The sequence below is a fragment of the Loxodonta africana genome, chromosome 3 (assembly GCF_030014295.1).
Source record: "Loxodonta africana isolate mLoxAfr1 chromosome 3, mLoxAfr1.hap2, whole genome shotgun sequence".
NCBI classification, from domain to species: Eukaryota; Metazoa; Chordata; class Mammalia; order Proboscidea; family Elephantidae; genus Loxodonta; species Loxodonta africana.
In genome coordinates this window covers 10,340,361-10,363,318 of record NC_087344.1, presented here as the reverse complement: position 1 = coordinate 10,363,318, position 22,958 = coordinate 10,340,361, and the positions used below count along the sequence as shown (strand labels likewise).

Genomic DNA, 22,958 nt, shown 5'->3' with positions numbered 1-22,958 from the left:
CTATCATCCCTGACACGGAGTTTCTAAAATATATGGCTTTCTGATAATTCTGAGCAAGTGAAATATATTACAAATATTCAGTATCTGACTCACATTTATAAAATTATAATATTGTAAAAATTCTCTGAACATAATTTAGAGCTATCTATCTAGCTATACACATATAGACAGATCTCTATATCTATCTGTGTCTATATACAGTGAAACTTGTGAAAGCCAGAACTTTATAGGACTGTCTCATTTTTCTGGGTCTTGCAAGTTTTCTGCCTTTGATATTACAGTCTTACATTCACTACTCTGCACTCGTTTTGGTGGATTTTTGAGTTCTTCTTCTCTGGCAGTTTTCCACCTTACACAGGTTCCAGCTTTCACAGGTTTTACTGTATATATATTTAATGTCATGATACCTTAAGACTGTTTTCTGAGGTGCTGCTCTCTCTTGTGTGAATAACACTCACCTTATATGTCTCCCCTGGTTTTTACGTTGATCTTCAAAGCCATGCAATTCACCGGTTTCTCCTAACACGGATAACCAGGTGTTTCTCTTCAAGACTTCCTCTGTAATATGTTCACTAGATAATTTTTCTCCACCATCAAGGTCTTCAGAAACTAATGCAATGATCAAAGTAGAGGTTCACAATATGAAACAAAAAAGAAGGAAATTATTAGGAGGAAAAAGACAGTTGTGAGCAAAGGACTCTGAAGCATGCAGATGTCTGGCAAAGGTCAGAAAGTAATTTACTAGGAAACATATGAAGACGTATGTAACGTGAAAATGTACAATGTAAACGCAAGAGGGAAAGGGGAAGGTCTTTCTCCATGAACACAGGTGTAAGAAGACTGGGAAAAATCAAAAAAGTAACCTCATATATCCGTAAAGGTCACTCTCCTCAACCCAAAAGAGACTTTTTCTAACTGATTCATTCAAATCTAATTCCCTCCACACAGGGCTGGTCCTTCAAAAGATTTCTGACTTCCTGCTTTCTCCCCAGTACGGTGGCACTGAAAGAGTCCTATCTCTACTCTCCTCAGATCTTTCTCTTGGTTATCTGGGAGGACAAATATGTGTACCTGACATAGTACTAATGGAGAAAGACAGATCACAGGAAATGAGAGTGAGGAGCAATGAACATTTCATTTACACTGAGACGGTATTTTGGTCTTCGGAGTCTCCTGAAGTCAGGAGTTTATTGAGTTTATTTTCAGCAAAATAATCATGTGAAACTTGTAATGAACACAGTAATAGAATTCACGAGGTCCCCAACCACAAATCTCTCAGTGCCCAAGTGTCCCATGGAGCTAATTCTCACACTTAGAACACTTAAAAGTGCCTCAAGGCTTTTAACCACAAGAGAAATAGTCATTTTAATACATAGTTTTATATGTTTACAGGGAAGCCAGCATATATAAGCTCCATAGAGCAAATGACCATGCCTGTATTATTTATCACCATTATTTCCACTCCTCAGCCCAAATGCTGGTGCAGGTTCAATGAGTACGATACATCTGTCCACTAGAGGAGAAAATTTAAAGAAAAGAAAAAAATGATGCCATCCTTACCGACTGAGGCCAGGTTTCTCAAGGTTTCCATCATCACATCTCTATAGAGTTTCCTCTGAGGAAGATTCAACAAAGTCCACTCTTCTGGAGTAAAGTCCACAGCCACATCCTCAATGACAAGTGAGTCCTAAAATATCCCACACATTCTGGATCAGCAAGGTATTATGTACTCCAACGTGTGCAAAGGGAAGCGTGAGGCTGACAGTCCTGGGAAACCAAGAATTCACGAGGATTTGACACAAGGGTCTATATTCTACCAAGGTCTACTCTAGGGATTAGCTATTGGCCTCTTCCCTTCACTCTCCACATTCACTTCCTCAGTGATTGCATCCTGTCTCAACAGACTTAACAATACTCCCAACACAAGGAAATTATCTCTCCACAGTTTGATTGTGGCCAATTCCAGTGTCATTCCACTCTGTATTTATGTACTAGGACAGTCAGACCACATAGCAGTAATTAGAGAAAGGCTCTACAAGTGAAAGTATTATTTCTGCATTTAGATCACTACTTCCTTGTGAAAAATAATTTCACCTTTTTCGAAATGATCGACCAGAACACACAACAAGACACGAAGCACAGGGAAATAGCAGAATGAGATATTTACAATGGGGAAACACTTAAGGACTGGCAGTTTCTCCTTTTGCCCCTCACCATGGGAGGCCCATAGGCCCACACAAGGAAACTGGCAATCAAGGGCCTGACCTGACTGTATTTTCTTGAAAAACCCCAGATGATCAGGAAGTGACAGGAGCACCTGCAGAAAAGAAAATATTCTTTTCAAGAATTATGAATCTTGATATGTTTGTCACCAATTTTTCAGTAACTGAGCAGTTCTGCTATCACGCTTTCTGTTCCATACATGGAAACAGGCAAGGTACTGAAAAATTAAACGAAGCTTAATTGAGAGACAGGAAACATGAGAATTCAGAGTTCTACAAAATCATCAAATTTTCCACATCCAATGGTACTGTACACCAATTATCAGTGACTGTTCCCCCTCAACACACATCCAGGTGCCCACAAAAAAAAAAAAACAACAACACTCTAAAGTTCTGATAAAAAGCCCTCTCTCTGAAAAACCCATCGTAGCATGCCCTTGTGTTTTCCGACTGAGAAGAAGGGGTTAAGATTCTCATTTTGTAAATAAGTTAATTTTCTCAGTAAGTTAATTGAAGTACAGAGAGTTTAGCTGTTAAAATGCCGGTGATTCCCAGAAACAAACACACATCAGCCCTCTCGAAGTCCCACTCCAAAAATTTCTCATTTTTGCAGCCCCTGGAACGCACGTAAGTGTGACTACCTAAACCCTGACCACTGTAATGCCCTGGGCTGTAAGAGTGGTCTCTGTGAAATATCCGTAACCCACTAGCTTCCCCATGTAGTGAGGAGAGAAAAGGTTGTTCTACTGCACTAATGATGCTAAAATAGGGCTGAACGGCAGAGCAGCTACAGAATAGGATGGCTCTTCTTGTCAGGGCAGGGGGTCAGGTAAGCTGCCTACGTCATCTCTCATTACTCCTGGTATGATGGTATCACAGGAATGTCAACCAACAGCCCAAATTCAAAAGTCTCTTCCACTGTGGTGGGCCAGGTTACACAGATTAAAGCCATGAAAAAGTTTACTGAGCAACTATGATGCGTGAAAAGTTTTGCAGGCAGCTTTACACACTAGCCCATTAATATCTCGTAATGACTCTCCTACCAAAACCAAACCCAGTGCCGTCGAGTCGATTCCGACTCATAGCAACCCTACAGGACAGAGTAGAACTGCCCCACAGAGTTTCCAAGGAGCGCCTGGCAGATTCAAACTGCCGACCCTTTGGTTAGCAGCTGTAGCACTTAACCATTACGCCACCAGGGTTTCCATGAGTCTCCTAAGCAGGTATTATTTCAAAAGCTGAAATACCTGTTGGAAACGATTAATTAGTCACATCCTCAATGTTGCTCAGTTAGAATGTTAGAATGCAAGTCAATTTGTCTTTGAGGCCTAAATTGCTGAAAACAACATTTCTGTTCATATACAAATAGTTTTATTATTATTCTTGCTGTTATTCTCCTAAACACCATGTATGATCTAGAGCCCTGCTGGGTCCTAGGGAGAGGAGACAAGTGAAACATCCCATTCCATTCAGACAACCTGGAGGTCCTTCTAATGGCAAAGTGCCGTGTCTCAGTCAAGACGGCTTCCCTTCAGGTCCTAACCTCTGGTTTCTTCATTTATTAAAATCCATTTAGGTAATACTGACGCAGAGCCTACTTCGTGTGCCAAAGCAGGTACATAAGTGAACAAAACAGACACATCCAGATGCACACGAACCATAAATTCTTCGGGTATGGAAAGTAAGTAAACGATAGGATATAATGTCAAGGGGCGGTCAGTTCTAAGGAAAATGTGGCACAAGAAGGGGGTGCTCAGCAAGTAGCATGAGCATCTTTATCTTTACTGTTAGTGCAAGGCAAAGCAAACCGAGCATTTCAGGGTACACCAGTGAAACCTGGCTTGGTATAGGAAAAAAAGCCACGCTTTCAGTTCTAAAAACTTGAAAGCATATTATGATAATTTCGCAAATACTCATACAGATTTCACATGCTCATCAATTTCAACATGTCCCAGCGCAAAAGCACAAGAGTCAAAGCCCTCCACTGACCTTCATTCCCAGGAAAGAAAATATACATTGCTTATTCCCAGAGAGGGAAAGGTCATTAGTAATAGGCTAAATACATAAATTTGGGACACTGGAAAAATAAAAGCAACATAAATAAATAGTATAAAGTAAGTAATATGAAAATAAAGACAATAGTAACGATACGAAACACGACCAAAGTCTTCTAGCTTCTGGTCTGATACATGAGTTTGGAAGTCGCCACACCTGTCCTGTCCTCACAACAACAAAAAAAGCTGAACACAGAGAACTGAGGTCACAGGGCAAACTGCTGCCCCCGAAACTGGAGGTACACATGCAGAGACAGAGAACCGTACCCGAGCTGAAGCCCAGGCGCAGAAACCACAGCCAGAAGCCGTATGGGGTAGGAAGCCTGGAACTGTAACTGACAAATCGCTTGAAGGTTGTGTGGACACGCTTGAGGGTTAATAACGCCAGCGAAGCTGAATCTTAGAGAGATTCACACAGCTTTTTGAGTTTAACTCTAGGAGCCCTACCCGTTCCTCTTGTGACAATCAGAGAAAAATCACCTCGTGCTTGCAGTCGGGAGAAGAGGAAGAGGGGCCTTTCGAAAGTCATCTAGCACATTCTGTAATTAACAAAGCCTGCCATCAAGGGAAACTATTCTACCAGAGTCTAACTGATCTGCAAAAGTGAAACACCTAACTCCAGACCCAACAAGGCTTCCTATTACACCCAAGGGAGGTAGGAAATAAGGAGACAAGAACATGTGAGTTCACTGCTCAGGGGCGCCAAACCCAAAAAACCAAACCCAGTGCAGTCAAGTCGATTCCGACTCATAGCGACCCTATAGGACAGAGTAGAACTGCTCCGTAGAGTTTCCAAGGAGCGCCTGGTGGATTTGAACTGCTGTGTTTGAGCCCATTGTTGCAGCCACTGTGTCAGTCCATCTCATTGAGGGTCTTCCACTTTTTTGTTGACCCTCCACTTTAGCAAGCATGCAGGAACTGGTCCCCTTGCTAACATGCCCAAAGTACTTGAGGTGGAGTCTCACCATCCTCCCTTCCAAGGAGCATTCTAGCTGTGCTTTTTCCAAGATAGATCTGTTCTTTCTTCTGGCAGTCCATGGTATATTCAATATTCTTCTCCAACACCGTAATTCAAATGCATCAATTCTTCTTCAGTCTTCCTTATTCATTGTCCAGCTTTCATATGCATATGAGGCAGTTAAAAATAGTACAGTTTGGGTCAGGAGTACCTTAGCCCTCAAAGTGACATCTTACCTTAGCCCTCACAGTGACATCTTTGCTTTTTAACAGTTTAAAGAGATCTTTTATAGCAGAATTAACATGCTAGGAGCTCTAATAAATAAGGGAAATAACATGCAAGAACAGATGGGTAATGTGGGGCAGAGACAGGGAAATGGTAAGAATCCAAAGAAAATGCTAGAAATCAGAAACACTGTAAACAAAATGAAGAATGCCTTTAAGAAGTTCCTCAAATAACCGGAAATCCAAGGAAAGAATCAAGTGGAATATATGCCAGTAAAAACTTCCAAACTGAAATACAAATAAGAATGAAATGGATGGAAGAAAATATCCAAAAGCTGTGGGATAATTACAAAAGGTGGAACATACAGGTATTGGTTAATATCACAAATGAAAGAAAGTAGGAATGAACAAGAGAAATATTTGAGGTAATAATGGCTAAGGATTTTACAAAATTAATGACAGACACCAACCCACAGATTCACTAAGTTCAGAGAACACCAAGCTGGATAAACACCAAAAAAGTTATACCTAGGCATATGATATTCACATTACAGAAAATCAGAGAGAAAAATACTGAATGAAAACAGAGGAGGAAAAGAAAATAACTCCCTAAAGAAGAGCACACGAAGAATTACGTAACATTTCTCTTAAGAAATCACACAAGCAAGAAGAGACGGGAGTGAAATGTTTAGTGTTGAGAGGGAAAACAAACCCAAAAACTACCAACCTAGACTCTGCATCCAGCTCAATTATCCTTCAAAAGTGAAGCAGAACAACCCTAGGAGCCCTAATACAAAGCATAAACGGTATACGGAACGTTACTAACAATGCGCAAACTCCAGAAGAGAAACTAGATAACTGGCAGCTCCTAAAAACCACTTATGCTCATCAAAACACTTCACCAAAAGAGTAAAAAGAAACCTAGGGACTCGGACAAAAAAATTGGCTATGACATATCCCATAAGGGTGTAATCTCTAAAATCAACAAGATACTGCAATACCTCAATGACAAAAAGACAAACAATCCAATTTAAAAAAGGGTAGAGGACATAAAACGAGACTGAAGGGCCGCAACAGCCCAGGGGCAAGGACTAACAGGCAGGAGGGGACAGGAAAGCTGGTAATAGGGAACCCAAGGCAGAGAAGGGAGAGTGTTGACATTCCATGGGGTTGTTAACCAATGTCATAAAATAATATGTGTACTAACTTTAATGAGAAACTAGATTGTTCTGTAAGCCTTCATCAAAAGTACAAAAAAAAAAACTTAAAAGAAAATGAGCAGAGGATATGAACAGACACTTCAACAATCTAGATGTTCAGGCAGCTAACAGACACAGGACAAAATGCTCAGGATCATTAGCTATTAGAGAAATGCAAATCAAAACTACAATGAAATACCATCTCACCCAACAAAGCTAGCTCTAATCCAAAAAACACAAAATAATAAACGATAGGCTGTGAAAATACTAGAACACTTATGCACTGCTGGTGGGAATATAAAATGGCACAACCACTTTGGAAAATGATTTGCCGCTTCCTTAAAAAGCTAAAAAAAGAAATACCATACGAGCCAGCAATCCCACTCCTAGGAATACACCCGAGAGAAATAAGGGCCATCACACAAATAGACATATGCACACCCAGGTTCACTGCAGCGTTATTCACAATAGCAAAAGATGGGAACAACTGAGGTGCCCATCAACAAATGAATGGATAAACAAATTACAGTACATACATACACACGATGGAATACTATGCAACCATAAAGAACAATGATGAATCCGCAAAACATCTCACAACATGCATGAATCTGGAGAGGATTACACTGAGTGAAATTATTCCATCACAAAAGCACAAATATTGTATGAGACCACTACTATAAGAACTCAAAAAAAGGTTTAAACACAAAAAAAAGCATTCTCGATGGTTACAAGAGTGGCAAGGGAGAGGGAGGGGAAATCAAACTAGATAGACAAGGTTCAACTTCAGTGAAGGACAACACACAATACAGGGGAAGTCAGCACAACTGGACCAAAGCAAAAGCACAGAAGTTTCCTAGACACATTCAAGCACTTTAAGGAACAGAGTAGCTGGGGCTGGCGCCTGGGGATCACAGTTTCTGGGGACATCTAGGTCAAATGGCATAACAAAGTTTATTAAGAAAATGTTCTGCATCCCACTTTGGTAAGTGGCAATGTGGGGTCTTAAAAACTTGCAAGTGGCCATCTAAGATGCATCAGTTGGTTCCATTCCATATGAAGCAAAGGAGAATGAAGGAAAATATCAGCCCAAGAGACTAAAGGACCACATGAACCAGAGACTCCACCAGCCTGAGACCAGAAGAACTAGATGGCGCCCGGCTACCACCAATGGCCGCCCTGACAGGGAACAAAACAGAGGGTCCTGGATGGACTGGGAGAAAAGTGTGGAGCAGAACACAAATTCACATAAAAAGATCAGACTTTATGGTCTGACAGAGACTGGAGGAACACCCGAAACTATAGCCCCCAGGCGCTTTGTTAACCCAAAACTAAAACCATTACTGAAGCCCACTCTTCAGACATAAATTAGACAGGACTATAAAAAACAAAAAATAATACACTTGAGGAGTGTGCTTCTTAGTTCAATCAGATACATGAGACCAACTGTGCAGCTCATTTATGATCACCATCATTTATATGATCATAATGACAAGATACTGTATCAAGAGGACAGAGTGAAGGCAATGGGTTTTTGTTTTGGTATATTTATTATACATTTTTCTGCGTGTATGTCAAAAACATTTATTAAATTTAGAAAGGAAAAGAAACACGCTCAATAGGAAAATACAAAACATGTGCACCAAAGAACATACGTACTGAAAAATTTAACACTTTCCCAATAAACGCAGATAAAAAACAGGGATACTCATTATTCCATTCTTATTCAACATTATCCTAGAGGTTGTTGCCAGTACATACCAAAAAAGGTAAAGAAATAAAATGTTAAAGAGGGAAACAAAAAAAACCCCATCCCAATTCATTTTATACATTGAACAACTGTGTATGTAGAACCCCAAAAGATTGTACAGATGATTATAGAACTGAGAGATTTAAGCAAGTATTCAGATAACAAAATAAATATCAAAGTTTATTCTAAGTATTTCATTTATAGACACAGCAGCTGAGTTGAGAAATTAATTTCAAAAACATATATTTTAGTAAAAATAAAAGGTACCAAAAAGGAGTGTAATAAAGTGAATAACGGTACAATGGTTAACACTCGGCTGCTAACTGAAAGGTCAGTAGTTCGGCTCTGTGGAAGAAAAGGCCTGCTGATCTGCTCCCGTAAAGACTGCAGCGTAGGAAACCCTCTGGGGTAGCTCTGCTATGTCATACAGAGTCACTAGGAGTCAGAATTGACTCAGTGGCACACAACAACAATGAAAAAATTATGAAACTTATCAAATGACATCCAAAGGAACTGATATAAAAGATAGAGCATGCTCTTAGAAAACTGTTTTCCACAAATATTAATATATCATTATTTCCAATGGATTTCCATAACATTCTAACTAATTTTATTTTTTATACAGGAAAACGTAAGAAACCTGAAACCTGTGTAAGGGCAGAAACCTGTCAGAGAAGGAAAACTCAAATATTTTCCACTAAAACGAGAGAGAGAAAAGTGCTAAGACCGCACTCTTTCAAAGGTGGAAAACTTGCAAAACCCAAAAAAACAAGGCAGTCCCGTTGAATTCCAGCTCTCACAAATTTCACTGTATAATTTCTCTCTCTCTCTTTCTCACACACACACAACTTCAAAAATGTATATGGGAGTGTATGATATATAAAATAGTATTTTTATATGTTCATTTTTTTAATTAAACTATAATATTTTCTGGGTTATACTGGACAGTATAGTATTAGTATATCCATTGCCGTCGAGTCAATTCTGACTTGTAGGGACCCTACAGGACAGAGTAGAACTGCCCCATAGGGTTTCTAAGGGGCAGCTGGTGGATTCGAACTGCCGACCTACTGGTTACCAGCCAAGCTCTTAACCACTGTGCCACCACGGCCCCAAAGAGATCAATGATGAAAAAAACAATAAACAGCTCTGGAAAAATACACCACAAGCACTGTAGGGCAGAGACAGAACGCACAGTCACAAGTTTTACCTTCCACCAAACATTCAAACATAATTCACGCAAGTTCTTTGTCACTGCATAAAATGAATTACCTTCCCTCTGGTATTCAATCATTTGTTAACCATTTCGTTTTATAGCATCACCGGAAGCACATTTAGCATAGAACATCTATGTTAAGTGCAGAGAGAAAATGGAATCACATAAAATGCTCAATTAAAACAGAAGGAGAAAAGGGCAAAAGATAAAAAAGAAACAAAGGGCAAAAAATATAACAAATAAGGTAGATATTAATAAAACTATAACAATAATCACCTTATCTAATTAAAACATAAAAAGTATTTGGTCTACAAGAAATCCACATTACATATAAAGACAGACATATTAAAAGTAAAGGGACGGAGAGAAATTGGACATAGGTCAGAAAGATGGAGACATAAGTAGTTCCAAGCTCTATCCACCAGGAAACATACATGCACGCACACACACACACACACATACACACACAATATACAAACAAGCAGAAAATGTTCAACTCTGTAAAAACTTTAGAACCAGTCAAAGGTTTACTGAAACCGAGCAAACACAGACTCAAGAAAAAGGTAGGCTTCAAAATGGTAGGAGAGCTTTGTAGAATTTTCTACTTGCCCATGCTGCAACTGCTCCCTGGTTAAGTGGCAGTCTTGTAGAGGTGGAGGCCCACAGTCTCAAAGCAGGCTAGAGGGAAAGAGCTAAAAGAAAACATGCACAAAGAACTAAAGGAAAACAATGTACAATAAGTCCCTGGGTTACAAATGTTGAACTTACGTACAACTCGTACTTGAGAATGGTCTGCCGTAAAGCCAATTATATTAAAAATTTGGGTTAAATATAACACTTTGTAACAACAAACACACACACTACTTTGTGACCATGCGGCTTCAAGAGGGAGAACACCTTCCGCCATTTTAAGCCAGATCATGCTGTCAATAACATTGTGTTGAGTGTATGACTTTGACTTAAAACCAAGAGGGCATCGTTTGAACAGAACAATGGGCTACTGAGTGGTTCAAAATCAGGAAAGGTGTGTGGTAGGCCTGCCAGACGAACAAACAAACCTCTGTTGGAGGAAGTATAGCCAGAATGCTGCTTAGAAGCAAGGACAGTGAGACTCTGTCTCACATATATCAGTTGTGTTATCAGGAGGGACCAGTCATTAGAGAAGAACATCATGCTTGGTAAGGTAGAGGGTCAGCAAAAAAAGAGGAAGACCCTCAACGAGTGTAATGACATACTGGCTGCAACAATGGCATCGGGCACAATAATTGTGAGGATGGAATAGGACCAGGCACTGTTTCCTTCCGTTGTATCTAGGGTCACCATGAGTATTGAACCAACTCTGTGGCATCTAACAACAACGTTCCCCATCATTCTGAAGCAGCTGGAATGGTGACTCAATTACGGTACCAGCAAGGAGGCATATCTTGGAGGGTTGGGGCAACGTTTTCCAGGATATATGTGTACGCATCCGATATATATTATAGTGTTGTTACAGCCAGGATTCATGGGTCCAGCAATAAAGGGGTAGAAATGGGAGTGGCACCACTATTCCCCCAAGTGGTGCAGTCCATAAATTTTGCCTCCTGTCCCCGCGACCCTATGCTCTGCGGGTCTAGAGGTCTTAGTTCCAAAAGGAGGAATGCTCTCACCAGGAGACACGACAATAGTTCTACTGAACTGGAAGAGAAAAATGTCACCCAGCCACTTTGGGCTCTTCATACCTCTAGATCAACAGGCAAAGAGAGTCCCTGTATTGGCTGGTATGACTGATCCTGATTTCCAAGGGGAAATTGGACTGATTTTACATAATGGAGGTAAATGTCTAGAATACAGGAGATCCCTTAAGGCATCTCTTGTTACTACCATGCTGTGATTAAAGTCAGTGGAAAATTATAGCAACCAAATTCCGATATGACTAATGGCCTAGACACTTCAGCAGTGAAGATCTGGGTCACTCTACCAGGCAAGGAACCAACAGCAGAAGTGCTTGCTGAGGGCAAAGAAAACACAGAATGGGTGCTAGAAAAAGGTAGTTGTAAATACCAGTTATGACCACATTACCAACTGCAGAAACGAGGACTATTGTTATGAGAACCCTTCCCTGTAAGTGTGCATCTAATATTTTTGCTTTTTTAAATAATAAAACATAACATGTAAAGTGAGTTAGTGTGTTTTCAGTCATACGCATGCATGTTAGGCCCAAGTATGACTTTTTAATTGGCTTTTGGCTGAAGGAGATGTGTACAGGTGCCAAGTTAACAAGTGGCGGACTATGATGGTTAAGGTCGTATGTCAATTTGGCTGGGCCACGATTCTCAGTGGTTTGGCAGTTATATAATGATGTAGTTTGGTATTTATGTAGTGATGTAGTTATCTTCAATTTGGTTATATAATGTAATCACCTCCATGATGTGATCTGATGTGAAAAGCCAATTGGTTATAAAGGGAGTTTCTTCAGGAGCGTAGCCTGCATCCAATATATATGAATGTTCTGGCAAAGCTCACTGGCTTTTACTCACTCTGGATCCTGCATCCAGCTCATTATCTCTGACCTCTGGTTACTGGGACTTTAGGGAGCAGCCTGACTTATTGTCAGCCGACCTTGGGATCTGTCAGTCTCCACAGCCTGTGAGCCAACAGCCTGCCATCCTATCTGCTGATCATGGATTTGTCAGCCTCTCAGCTCAAGAGCCATCAGCCTGCCATCTAACCTAGCAATCTCCGATTGTTGGTTTGTCAGCCCCTGCAGCTATGCAAGTCAGGAGAAGCCTACAATCTAACATCTGACCCACAGATTTGGGACTTGCCAGCCTCTACAACCATGTGAGCCATTTCCTTGAGATAAGTCTCTCTCTCTGTATATACATACATATTTGTGTGTGTGGGCCTGTGTGTGTGTGTATATATATATACACAAAAATATATGTATATATAGTCTTAGTCATCTAGTGCTGCTATAACAGAAATACCACAAGTGGATGGCTTTAATAAAGAGAAATTTATTCTCTCACAGTGTAGTAGGCTAGAAGTCCAAATTCAGGGTGTCACCTCCAGGGGAGGGCTTTTTCTCTCTGTTGGCCCTGGAGGAAGGTCCTTGTCATCAATCTTCCGCTGGACTAGAAGCTTCTCTGTGCAGGAACCCCGGGTCCAAATGACATGATCTGCTCCCAGCACTATTTTCTTAGCAGTAGGAGGTCCCTGACTCTCTGCTTGCTTCCCTTTCCTTTATCTCTTGTAAGATAAAAGTGGGTGCAGGCCATACCCCAGGGAAACTCCCTTTACAATGGATCAGGGATGTGACCTTAGTAAGGGCATTACAATCCCACCTAATACTCTTTACAATCACAAAGTGGAGGACAACCACACAATACTGGGAATCATGGCCTACCCAAGTTGACACATATTTCTGGGGGACACAATTCAGTCCATGACATTCCATGTATATACATATATATGTACATGTACATGGAAACCCTAGTGGCATACTGGCTAAGAGCTACGACTGCTAACCAAAAGGTCGGCAGTTCAAATCCATCAGGAGCTCCTTGGAAACTCTATGGGGCAGTTCTACTCTGTCCTATAGAGTCCCTATGAGTCAGAATCGACTCAACTCCAATGGGTGTGTACATGTACATATACATATATATGTACGCACATACAATGACGTGCATATATACAAACATATATATGTACACATATATATGGGTGGGTGTGTGTGTGTGTATGCTTCACTGGTTTTGAGAACCAAGCCTAAGACACCTACCTACTCCATATGCAAAAATAAGTTCCAAATAGATTAATTTTAAATGTGAAAATGTAAAATTATAACCGTGTCAGAAGTTATAAACAAATGATTTTATGCCATCAGAATAGAGAAAAAATTCTGAAACAAGAAAAAACCAAAACCAAATCCATCACCATCGAGCTGATTCCAGTTCATAGCAGCCTACGGCACAGAGTAAAACTACCCCGCAGGGTTTCTAGGGAGCGGCTGGTGGATGCGAACTACAGACCTTTTGGTTATCAGCCAAGCTCTTAACCACTGCATCACCAGGGCTCTGAAATAAGAAAAGGCAGAAGGGAACAGGCTGACATGCTCAACTAAAATTAAAATTAAAATTCAGCTCTATTCATCATGGACAGCAAAAAGTGAGTGAGTATATGAACTACATACTAGGAAAAGTTTCTAAATATAAATAAATGAAAAATGTATTTCCAAAAGTTATAAAAAATCTCTAAAAGCTCAGAGAAAGATGAACGACAGAACAGTATGAAAATATGCACAGCCTTCTCAGCACTGAGGCGTTGTTGTTAGGTACCATTGAGTTGGTTCTAACTCACAGCTACCCCATGTACAACAAAACCAAACACCGAGCAGGGCCTGCGCCATCCTCACAATCACTGCTATGTTTCAGCCCATTGTTACACCCACTGTATTAAACCATCTCTTTGAGGGTCTTCCTCTTCTTCACTGACCTCTACCTTACCAAGCATGATGTCCTTCTCCAGGGACTGACCCCTCCTGATAATATGTCTAAAGTATACAAGATGAAGTCTCACCATCCTCACTTCCAAGGAGCACTCTGGCTGCACTTCTTCCGTATTGATTTATTTGTTCTTCTGGCAGCCAATGGTATATTCAATATTATTTGCCAATGCCGTAATTCAAAGGCATCAGCTCTTCTTTGTGTTTCCTAATTCATCATGCAGCTTTCACATGCAAATGAGATGACTGACAATACTATGGATTAAGTCAGGCTTATCGTAAGTCTTCAAGGTGACATCTTTACTTTTTAACACTTTAAAGAGGTTTTCTGCAACAGATTTGACCAATCCAAAACATCCTTTGATTTCTTGACTGCTGCTTCCTTGGGCGTTGCTTGCGGATCCAAGTAAAATGAAACCCTTGACAACTTCTATCTTTTCCCCACTTATCATGATGTTGCTCACTGGTCCGGTTGTGAGGATTTGTTTTCTTCAGGTTGAGGTGTAATCCATACAGAAGGCTGTACTCTATGATCTTCATCAGTAAGTGCTTCAAACTCCTGTTCGCTTTCAGCAAGCAAGGTTGTGTCATCTGCATATCGCAAGTTGTTAATGAGTCTTCCTCCAATCCTGATGCCACGTTCTTGTTCATATAGTCTGGTTTCTCAGGTTGTTTGCTCAGCATACAGATTGAGTAAGTATAGTAAAAGGATACAAGCCTGACTCAAAGCTTTTCTGATTTTAAGCCATGCAGTGTCCCTTGTTCTGTTCAAACAACTGCATCCTGGTCTAGGTGCAGGTTCTGCATGAGCACAATTAAGTGTTCTGGAATTCCCATTCTTCACAATGTTATGCATAATTTGTTATGATCCATACAGTTGAGTGCCTGTGCATAGTGAGTAAAACACAGGTAAACATCTTTCCGGTATTCTCTGCTTTCGGCCAAGATGTACCTGACATCAGCAATGATATCCCTCATTCCAAGTCCTCTTCTGGATCCGGCCTGAATTTCTGGCAGTACCCCGTTGACGCACTGCTGCAATCATTTGTGAATTATCTTCAGCAAAATTTTACTTGGATACGATATTGATATTTTCAATAATTTCCGCACTCTATTGGATTACTTTTCTTTCCAGTGGGCACAAATACAGATCTCTTCTTTTTTTTTCTAGCTGCCCAGGTAGCTGTCCTCTAAATTTCTTGGCATATGAGTAAACACCTCCAGCGCTGCACCCATCTGTTGAAACATCTCATAGGTATTTCATCAATTCCTGCAGCCTTGTTTTTCGGCAATTCCTTCAAGTGCAGTTTGGATTTCTTCTTTCAAAACCATCAGTTTGGTCATATTCTACTTCTTGAAATGGTTATACGCTGACCAATTGTTTTTGGCACAGTGATTCTGTGTATTCTATCCCTTCCATGTTGTTTTGATGCTTCCTGCGTCATTCAATATTTTGCCCACAGAATCCTTTAATATTGCAACTCGAGAGCTGAATATTTTCCTCAGTTTCTTCAGCTTGAAAAATGCCTAGTGTGTTCTTCCCTTTTGGTTTCCTAACTTCAGGTCTCTTTGCATTTCATTATAAAACTTTGTCTACTCAAGCTGCCCTTTGAAATCTGCTGTTCAGCTCTATTACTTGATCATTTCTTCCTTTTGCTTCAGCTACTCTATGTTCAAGAACAAGTTTCATAGTCTCTTCTGACATGTATTTTGGTCCTTTCTTTCTTTCCTGTCTCTAACGACCTTCTGCTTTCTTCATACATGATGTCCTTGATGTCATCCCACAACATGTCTGGTCTTCGGTAATTAGCGTCCAATGCATCAAGTCTATCCTTGAGATAGACTCTAAATTCAGGTGGGATTTACTCAAGGTTGTATTTTGGCTTTTAATTTTGAATTTTCTTCAGCTTCGGCTTGAACGTGCATATGAGCAACTGATGGTCTGTTCTGCAGCGGTCTCTTGGCCTTGTTCAAATGATGCTGAGTTTCTCCATTGTCTCTTTCCACAGATGTAGTCAATTTGATTCCTGTATATTCCATCTGGTGAGATCCACGTGTATAGTCACCATTTATGTTGTTGAAAAAAAAATTGTAAAATTCTATCACGTGATATCTGGTGTCATTTCTATCACCAAGGCCATAGTTTTCAACTACTGATCCTTCCTTGTTTCCAACTTTCGCATGCCTATCACCAATATTATCAATGCATCTTGAGTGCACGTTTGATGAATTTAAGACTGCAGATGTTGGTAAAAATCTTCAGTTTCTGTATCTGTGGTATTAATGGTTGGTGCATATATTTGAATAATAGTAGTATTAACTGGGCTTCCTTGTAGGCATAGGTATTATTGTATCAGTGCCAGTACTGTACTTCCAGATAGATCTTGAAATGTTCTTTTTCACGAATGGGACACTATTCCCCTTCAGTTTGTCATTCCTGGCTGCGACACAGTGAATTTACTTAATAAGCCCCTTTTTTTATTGAGTATCATTAAGCGGGGATCGTCTCCATGCCTGCAGACTCATGGAAGCATGGGACTTTGTAAGAGAAAAAAAAGGGGGGGGGGTGTGGAAAGTAAAACTTTTGATTCTTAGATGGTTACGTTGGTTGCTATCTGTAATGGCTGAAAGGAAAATGATAGTTGCGCTACAGCTGAGGGGAGACAAGCAGCATCTGAAGTGGCCTGGGGCAAGACAGAGGTTGAATCAACAAGATGACAGATGGGGGCCAGGGTCTACAGGTTCCACCCAGCCAGAGGCCTGAGGCCATATGCATATGAATGGGAAGATGATCAACTGTGGAGAAGATAAGAGTGGAATGTTTCAATAAGGGTTATAAGTTTTATTTGAATGTTCCTCCTACCTAGTGTTGTAAAACAGACCTAATGGTATGCTAGAAATGACTATTAGGTATTATAGACAACAGGCAGCCTGTAACTCAGCCTGCAGCCAATACTGAAGAGAAGCTAAAAGGGGAACTAGGATTTGCCTAAAAGAAACACAGCCTTTTGTTTTAAGCCAGTAGCCCTGTGTATATAAAGTCTTGGAGGCCCAGGTGGAAAAACTAAGCCCTATCCAGGAAACTGGCATGTGAAAAGACATGCAGACTTATCCAGAACTGCTGAGAGAACCCATGACTTGCATTTGAAGGAAGGACTTGCAGAAAAGAAGAAGAAGAAAAAAAAAGACTATTTTGTTTTTTGAATTTTTTTGCCAGTGGTTTGCCCTTGGGTACACTGAAGCAGAAAAAGTCAGTGCCCATAAAAAGGCTCTTCCAGGGCTGAAAGTTATAGGGCACCAGCAAGTGGACAGCCTGGTATGCTCATTTGCGGTGACCGCCTGGGTCCCCTCAATGAAAGGAATTGGGGGAGGTGCAGCAATGAAGAGATGGGCTGAGTTTGGACATGCCCACTGGCACCTGTTGACCGAGCCCACAGAGCCTAGGGTTCAGAGAGAGAGAAAGGGCTGGTTGGTCTGATGTGCGGGGGGTTGTGTGAACTGCTGAGCCTACATCTGGCACCCATTGACCTAACTTGAATGGCTAGGGATAAGGTGACAAGAGCCTGACCAAAAGGAGGGAATGATATTACACCATGAGCTGGTGTAAAGCGCTGCGATTTGATGGCTTGTTCTGGACTGGACTTCTTTGCCTATGGATGCGGATACTCAAAGTTCCAACAAGAAGAGAAGATTCTTCACACCAAGGAAAATGCTTGTCTCCTCAGAGTGCTGGTTTGATAGCGATGAGCCATTTAAACATCAGCTATCTAAAATGGGGGAGATAAAAGCATGAAGTGTCTGGCTTACATGTCTTCGTGGCTGTGCTTAGTTTCAAAATGAGGGAGACAGAGGAGGATCTCCACTGAATAGTTTCCTCATTTCCTGATAGGTCTGGGGAAGAGTAGTGAGGAAGATGCTGATAGGATTATATGATTCAGTTGTGAGTGCTAACTGTTAACAGGGTAAATTGTAACTGTTAAAACTGTTCATTGTAGAAGGAGCTACTCTAAAAGAGTCGACACAGGGGGTGGCACTGCTGGACTGGAGTGCAGTGGCCAAACCTGAAGTCCCTTAAAGGTTTTGTTATGCTGATACTTTGTGAGGCTCAGAGACTCAAGAGCAAGGTTAATAACCTTCTCTCAGTTCAATTTTATCAGAAGCCAGAAAAGGTGAAGCCAAGACTTTTGGAGAACCTGACCAGATTAGATGGATACCTGCAGCAGGCCTGAATGGCTGGTACCTTAGTAACCTCAAGCTGAGGACTCTTTGTCATACTGAAGCACTAACTGTTAATGACTGTTTTGAACTGGTAAAATGATTGGGGGGAGGAAGTTAATCCTTCACGTAGGAAGGAGCCAATGGATAGAAGAGCTAGGGGGTGGTCTGCAGTGGCAGTGCAATGAATTAATTAATATGGCCCTTCTAGCCATAGTTTTTGTAACTCCCACCAAATGACAGAGTAAGGACGATGCAAATCAGGTGCTTGTGGCTCACCAAAGGGATTGCAGAGATTGCTAATAATGTAAATGAGGTGCATCCCTCCCGGGTGGGGGTGGGACCATGTAAATAAGGTGTACAGAACCCTAACAAGGTGATCGGCCAGTTCTGTCACCACCAACCTTAAAGTGAGCCATCATAGAGGCGGGAAAGGAGGATCTCATCACCACTGAGAAGGGAAGAGCCCAGAGGGAAGTTCATCCTTTGGACCCAGGATCCTCAAGCTGAGAAGTTCCTGGGACCAGGAGACTGAGAGAGAGAGCTGCACCACCAAAGACAGTGAGAAGCTGCAGCAGAGGGATGAAGGCAGCAGAGGCAGGAGATGACACAGTGGGCTTCCCGGCTCAGAGCGTGAGAAAGCTGAGCCTTCAGGCTGAGGCTTAGTGGCTGTCTTAGTCATCTAGTGCTGCTGTAACAAATACCACAAGTGGATGGCTTTAACAAAGAGAAATTTATTTTCTCACAGTCTAGTAGATTACGCACCCAAATTCAGCTGTCAGCTCCGGGGGAAGGCTTTCTTCTGTCAGCTCTGGAGGAAGATTCCTCATCATCAATCTTCCCCTGGTCAAGTAGCTCCTCAGGCCCTGGAACCCAAGGTCCAAAGGATGGGCTCTGCTCCTGGTGCTGCTTTCCTGGTCGTATGAAGTTCCCAACTCTCTGCTTACTTCCCTTTCCTTTTTATCTCTTGTAAGATAAAAGGTGGCGCAGGCCACTCCCCAGGGAAAATTCCCTTTACATTGGATCAGGAATGTGACCCGGGTAAGGGTGTTACAATCCCACCCTAATCCTCTTTAACAGAAAATTACAACCACAAAATGGAGGACAATCACACAATACTGGAAATCACGGCCCAACCAAACTGATACACACATTTCTCGGGGGACATAATTCAACCCATGACCCTGGCAGAGTGGGGTGCTTCTGAGCACTTATCGGCAAAGCTGAAAGAGCTTTGTAACACTTGCCGAGCATGGCAGAGGCCAGGCTGAGGGGCCAAGGGCCAGAGAGAGACCTACTTGCAGGCACAGCTGAGGAGCAGCTGTCCTGATCAAAGAACTACACCCTGACAGTTCCTGACCTGAATTGTAACATGGTACTTCCCTAATAAACCCCACGACTGTGAGTATGGCCACTGCAATTGTGTGTGGCCAGTGCAATCAATTACCAAACCCAGAAGAGAAGTAGAGAGTGTTGTGGGACAGGTGGTTGGTGTCAGAATTGGTTAAAAAAAAAAAAAAAAAAGGCTACTGAGAGGAGGTATGTCTGACCTCAGCCTCACAGCAATCAGCTGGTGCTGTTTAGGCTGAAAATGACTCTCTCTCCCCGGCTGAAGTGAGAGGAGGTCAGACGCCTCCACCACACTATTTTTACACTAGCATAGTAGACCATATGATTGTCTGACTCAGAATGGCCAATGCCAGTCCATTTCAGCTCACTAATCAAAAAGCCAAACCCACTGCCGTAGAGTTTATTCCAACTCACGGAGATCCTATATGACAGAGCAGAACTTCCCCGTAGGGTTTCCAAGGCTATAATCTCTATGGACACAGACTGCCACACTTTTCTCCTGCAGAGCAGCTGGTAGGTTTAAACCGCTGACCTTCTGGATAGCGGCCAAGCGCTTAACCACTGCACCACCAGGCTCCTTTCTGCCTAGGATATTGATCTTTATGTGTACTATTTCATTTTTGACAACTTCCAATTTTCCTTGATTCATACTTCGTACATTCCATGTTCCGATTGTTAACAGATGTTTGCAGCTGTTTCTTCTTGTTTTGTGTCATGCCACATCCACGAATGAAGGTCCTGAAAGCTTGACTCCACCCATGTCATTAAGGCCGACTCTACTTTGAGGAGGCAGCTCTTCCCCAGTCATATTTTGAGTGCCTTCCAACCTGAGAAGCTCATCTTCCGGCACTATACCAGACAATGTTTTGCCGCTATTCATAAGGTTTCAATGGTCAGTGTTTTTAGAAGTCAATCGCCAGGTCCTTCTTTCTAGGCTGTCTTAGTCTGGAGGCTCTGCTGAAACCCGTCTACCATGGGTGACCCTGCTGGTATTTGAAATACCGGTGGTATAGCTTCCAGCATCACAGCAACACACAAGCCACCACAGTGCAACAGACAGACAGATGAGTGGTACAGTTTACGATAATTGCAGAATTAAAGTTAACATTTCATGCCCTCTACAATGCAAATATTAATTCGATAAACCTCATGTTGCCAAGTAAATGAAGCAAATAAAATACATACACGCACTATGGAGGAGAGAGACCGGTACACTACATCTGCATGTCCTAGTCAATTTACCCTTGGCTGGCTATGGTCTGCAACTTGGCAGCTTCCTCTCGCTAGCGGGTTATTGGGCAAGAGCACTTGGAGCCTGGAAAGAGAATGAACAGACTAACACTATTCACATGAGGAAAAACTAAACTAAAAATAACCTGAATTTTGTAGGCTGGACAATGGATAGGTAAATTGTAGCCCATTCATAAAATGGATCACAGACAAACAGCAATGTGGGCAGACTAGTACTACAGGCGACACGTAGGAAACTCAAAAACATCAGGAGGAAAACAAGTCACAAAGGAACCCACGCAGAGTCAGTGCATCTGCAGAAAGTTCAAAAGATGCAAAATTCAACAAAATATCATTTAAGAGTGAAGACTTGGGTGGTAAAGCTGTAATAACAGCAATAACAATAAAAACAAATTTGGAATACCCAGAGAGGGGTAACCTCCAGGTTAGTGAGATCAGGGCAGGACATAGTGACCGGGAGGCTCTAAGGACCCCCCAAGTCCTATCTGTAATCAGGTGTTTAAAAAAATTTTTAGATTACTGTTATTAAAACTTGACATGAAAAGTTTCATGCTTTGTTTATAACGTACTTTACAAAAAAAAAGTTTAAAGCATTATTGAAAACTGAAAATACAAGTTTTACACATTAATTTTCCCAAGTAATTTGACAGTCCCTTCATTTTGATTATACCTCAACTTTTTTGAAATTTACACTTACATTCACTGCAGTGAGCGCTGTAAAAGGAGAATGTGGGAAACTAGCCAAGTGTCCATTCATGGTGGCGAGGGTAAAAAAACAAAATTAAACAACAAGCTAAGACAGAGTCACCAACTGCAGTTTATGGAGTTTCATACAACTTTAGACTCAAGTTGTCTATGTACTGTTAGCAACAGATCTCCAGGATAATCTGTTAACTGAAAAAAGTGGGTATAAATTTCCAGGTATCTTTTGTATAACAAAGTAGGGGAAATAAAAATCTTTAATTCTATTTGCTTGGATTTATATAAAGAAATACTAGCCAGATGCTTAACTAAGTTGACAAAAAGCTGGTTATCTAAAGGTAGCTGGTGGAAGAGTGGTCTGGATGAAGACAAGGGCAGGAACAAGTCTTCATAAGGACTGTTAATTCATATTGAGATTTAAGCTTCAAAGGTCTTATCTATTGGAAAAACAGAATAATTTTCCTTTTAAAAGTAATATAAATCAAATGTGGTAGTTAATGTGTTTCCTAGGAATTCCCACTCAAAAGTATAGAACCATTCAAGATTTAATCTCATAGGGCCTAATTGTTATGAAATGGTCTGATAAACATTCGTGCAAATCAAAAACTAAGTCAGAGCTCTGTGTTGAAACTCAGTAACTAGGGATATCGGTCTGTAGGTTCATTTTCTCTCTTGTCAGAAGGTTTCCAAAATGGCTAGCTGAGTTCAAACATTCGGGGTTCTGGAGTCACGTGGTAAATGTCATAGTATTCCTTCAGATGCTTCTCAAAATTTCAGTAAGCTCTGGAGTAGCTTCTACATCAGTTAAGACAGGCATTCCTCTGTGTTTCAGAAATCTATTCATGAAATTAAAAACTTATCAGTAGGAACGTAACAACTGATCTCAAAATTTGCTTCAAGTGGAAACTGTGATCCTGAGAACTTAAATACACCCATCTGTGGAGTTTTAAACATATCCAATATGGATGCTGCCTGCAAGGACTCTGGGATTGAGCAAGGGTGACTGACCGGACAGTAATCCCATCCATAGTTGGACAAGGACACTGATTAGACTCCCCCCTCCTTCTCCCTGCAGGAAGATACTGGGTAGCCCCTAATGGAGGGGATGCCGTGGCTATGTGGCACTAATCTCTGGCCGTGGCTGACTCCATCCCCCACTGGCTGGGTACGTGCACTCTCTGCTTTCCTCGGATCCATTCCTGCATTTCAAAGGTTATACCCACCCTCACAATGAACCCATTTGGAGGGGGTGGTGGAGTAAACCGTCTGTATTTTCTTGGTGGGATTCCTTACCTGTTATTTTTACTCCTAGTTTTGGCAATATTATGACT

The 22,958-nt window shown here is 41.3% G+C and overlaps 1 protein-coding gene across 5 annotated transcripts in view; it reads right to left on the bottom strand.

Annotated features, from left to right (window-relative positions):
* The window catches only part of LOC100665551 (zinc finger protein OZF-like), a 41,300-nt gene that overhangs the window by 10,591 nt on the left and 7,751 nt on the right, over positions 1 to 22,958 (bottom strand). For 2 of the 5 annotated variants that reach the window (XM_023540438.2, XM_023540437.2), the window contains 2 exons: positions 1,561 to 1,687; positions 459 to 609 (listed from right to left, as the gene is read on the bottom strand). In XM_023540438.2, coding sequence (XP_023396206.1) covers positions 459 to 609; positions 1,561 to 1,687 — 278 coding nt within the window. Of the gene's footprint in view, positions 1 to 458; positions 610 to 1,560; positions 1,768 to 2,214; positions 2,318 to 22,958 lie in introns of all 5 variants that reach the window. The other 3 variants (XM_023540439.2, XM_064280425.1, XM_023540440.2) reach the window with 3 other exon arrangements.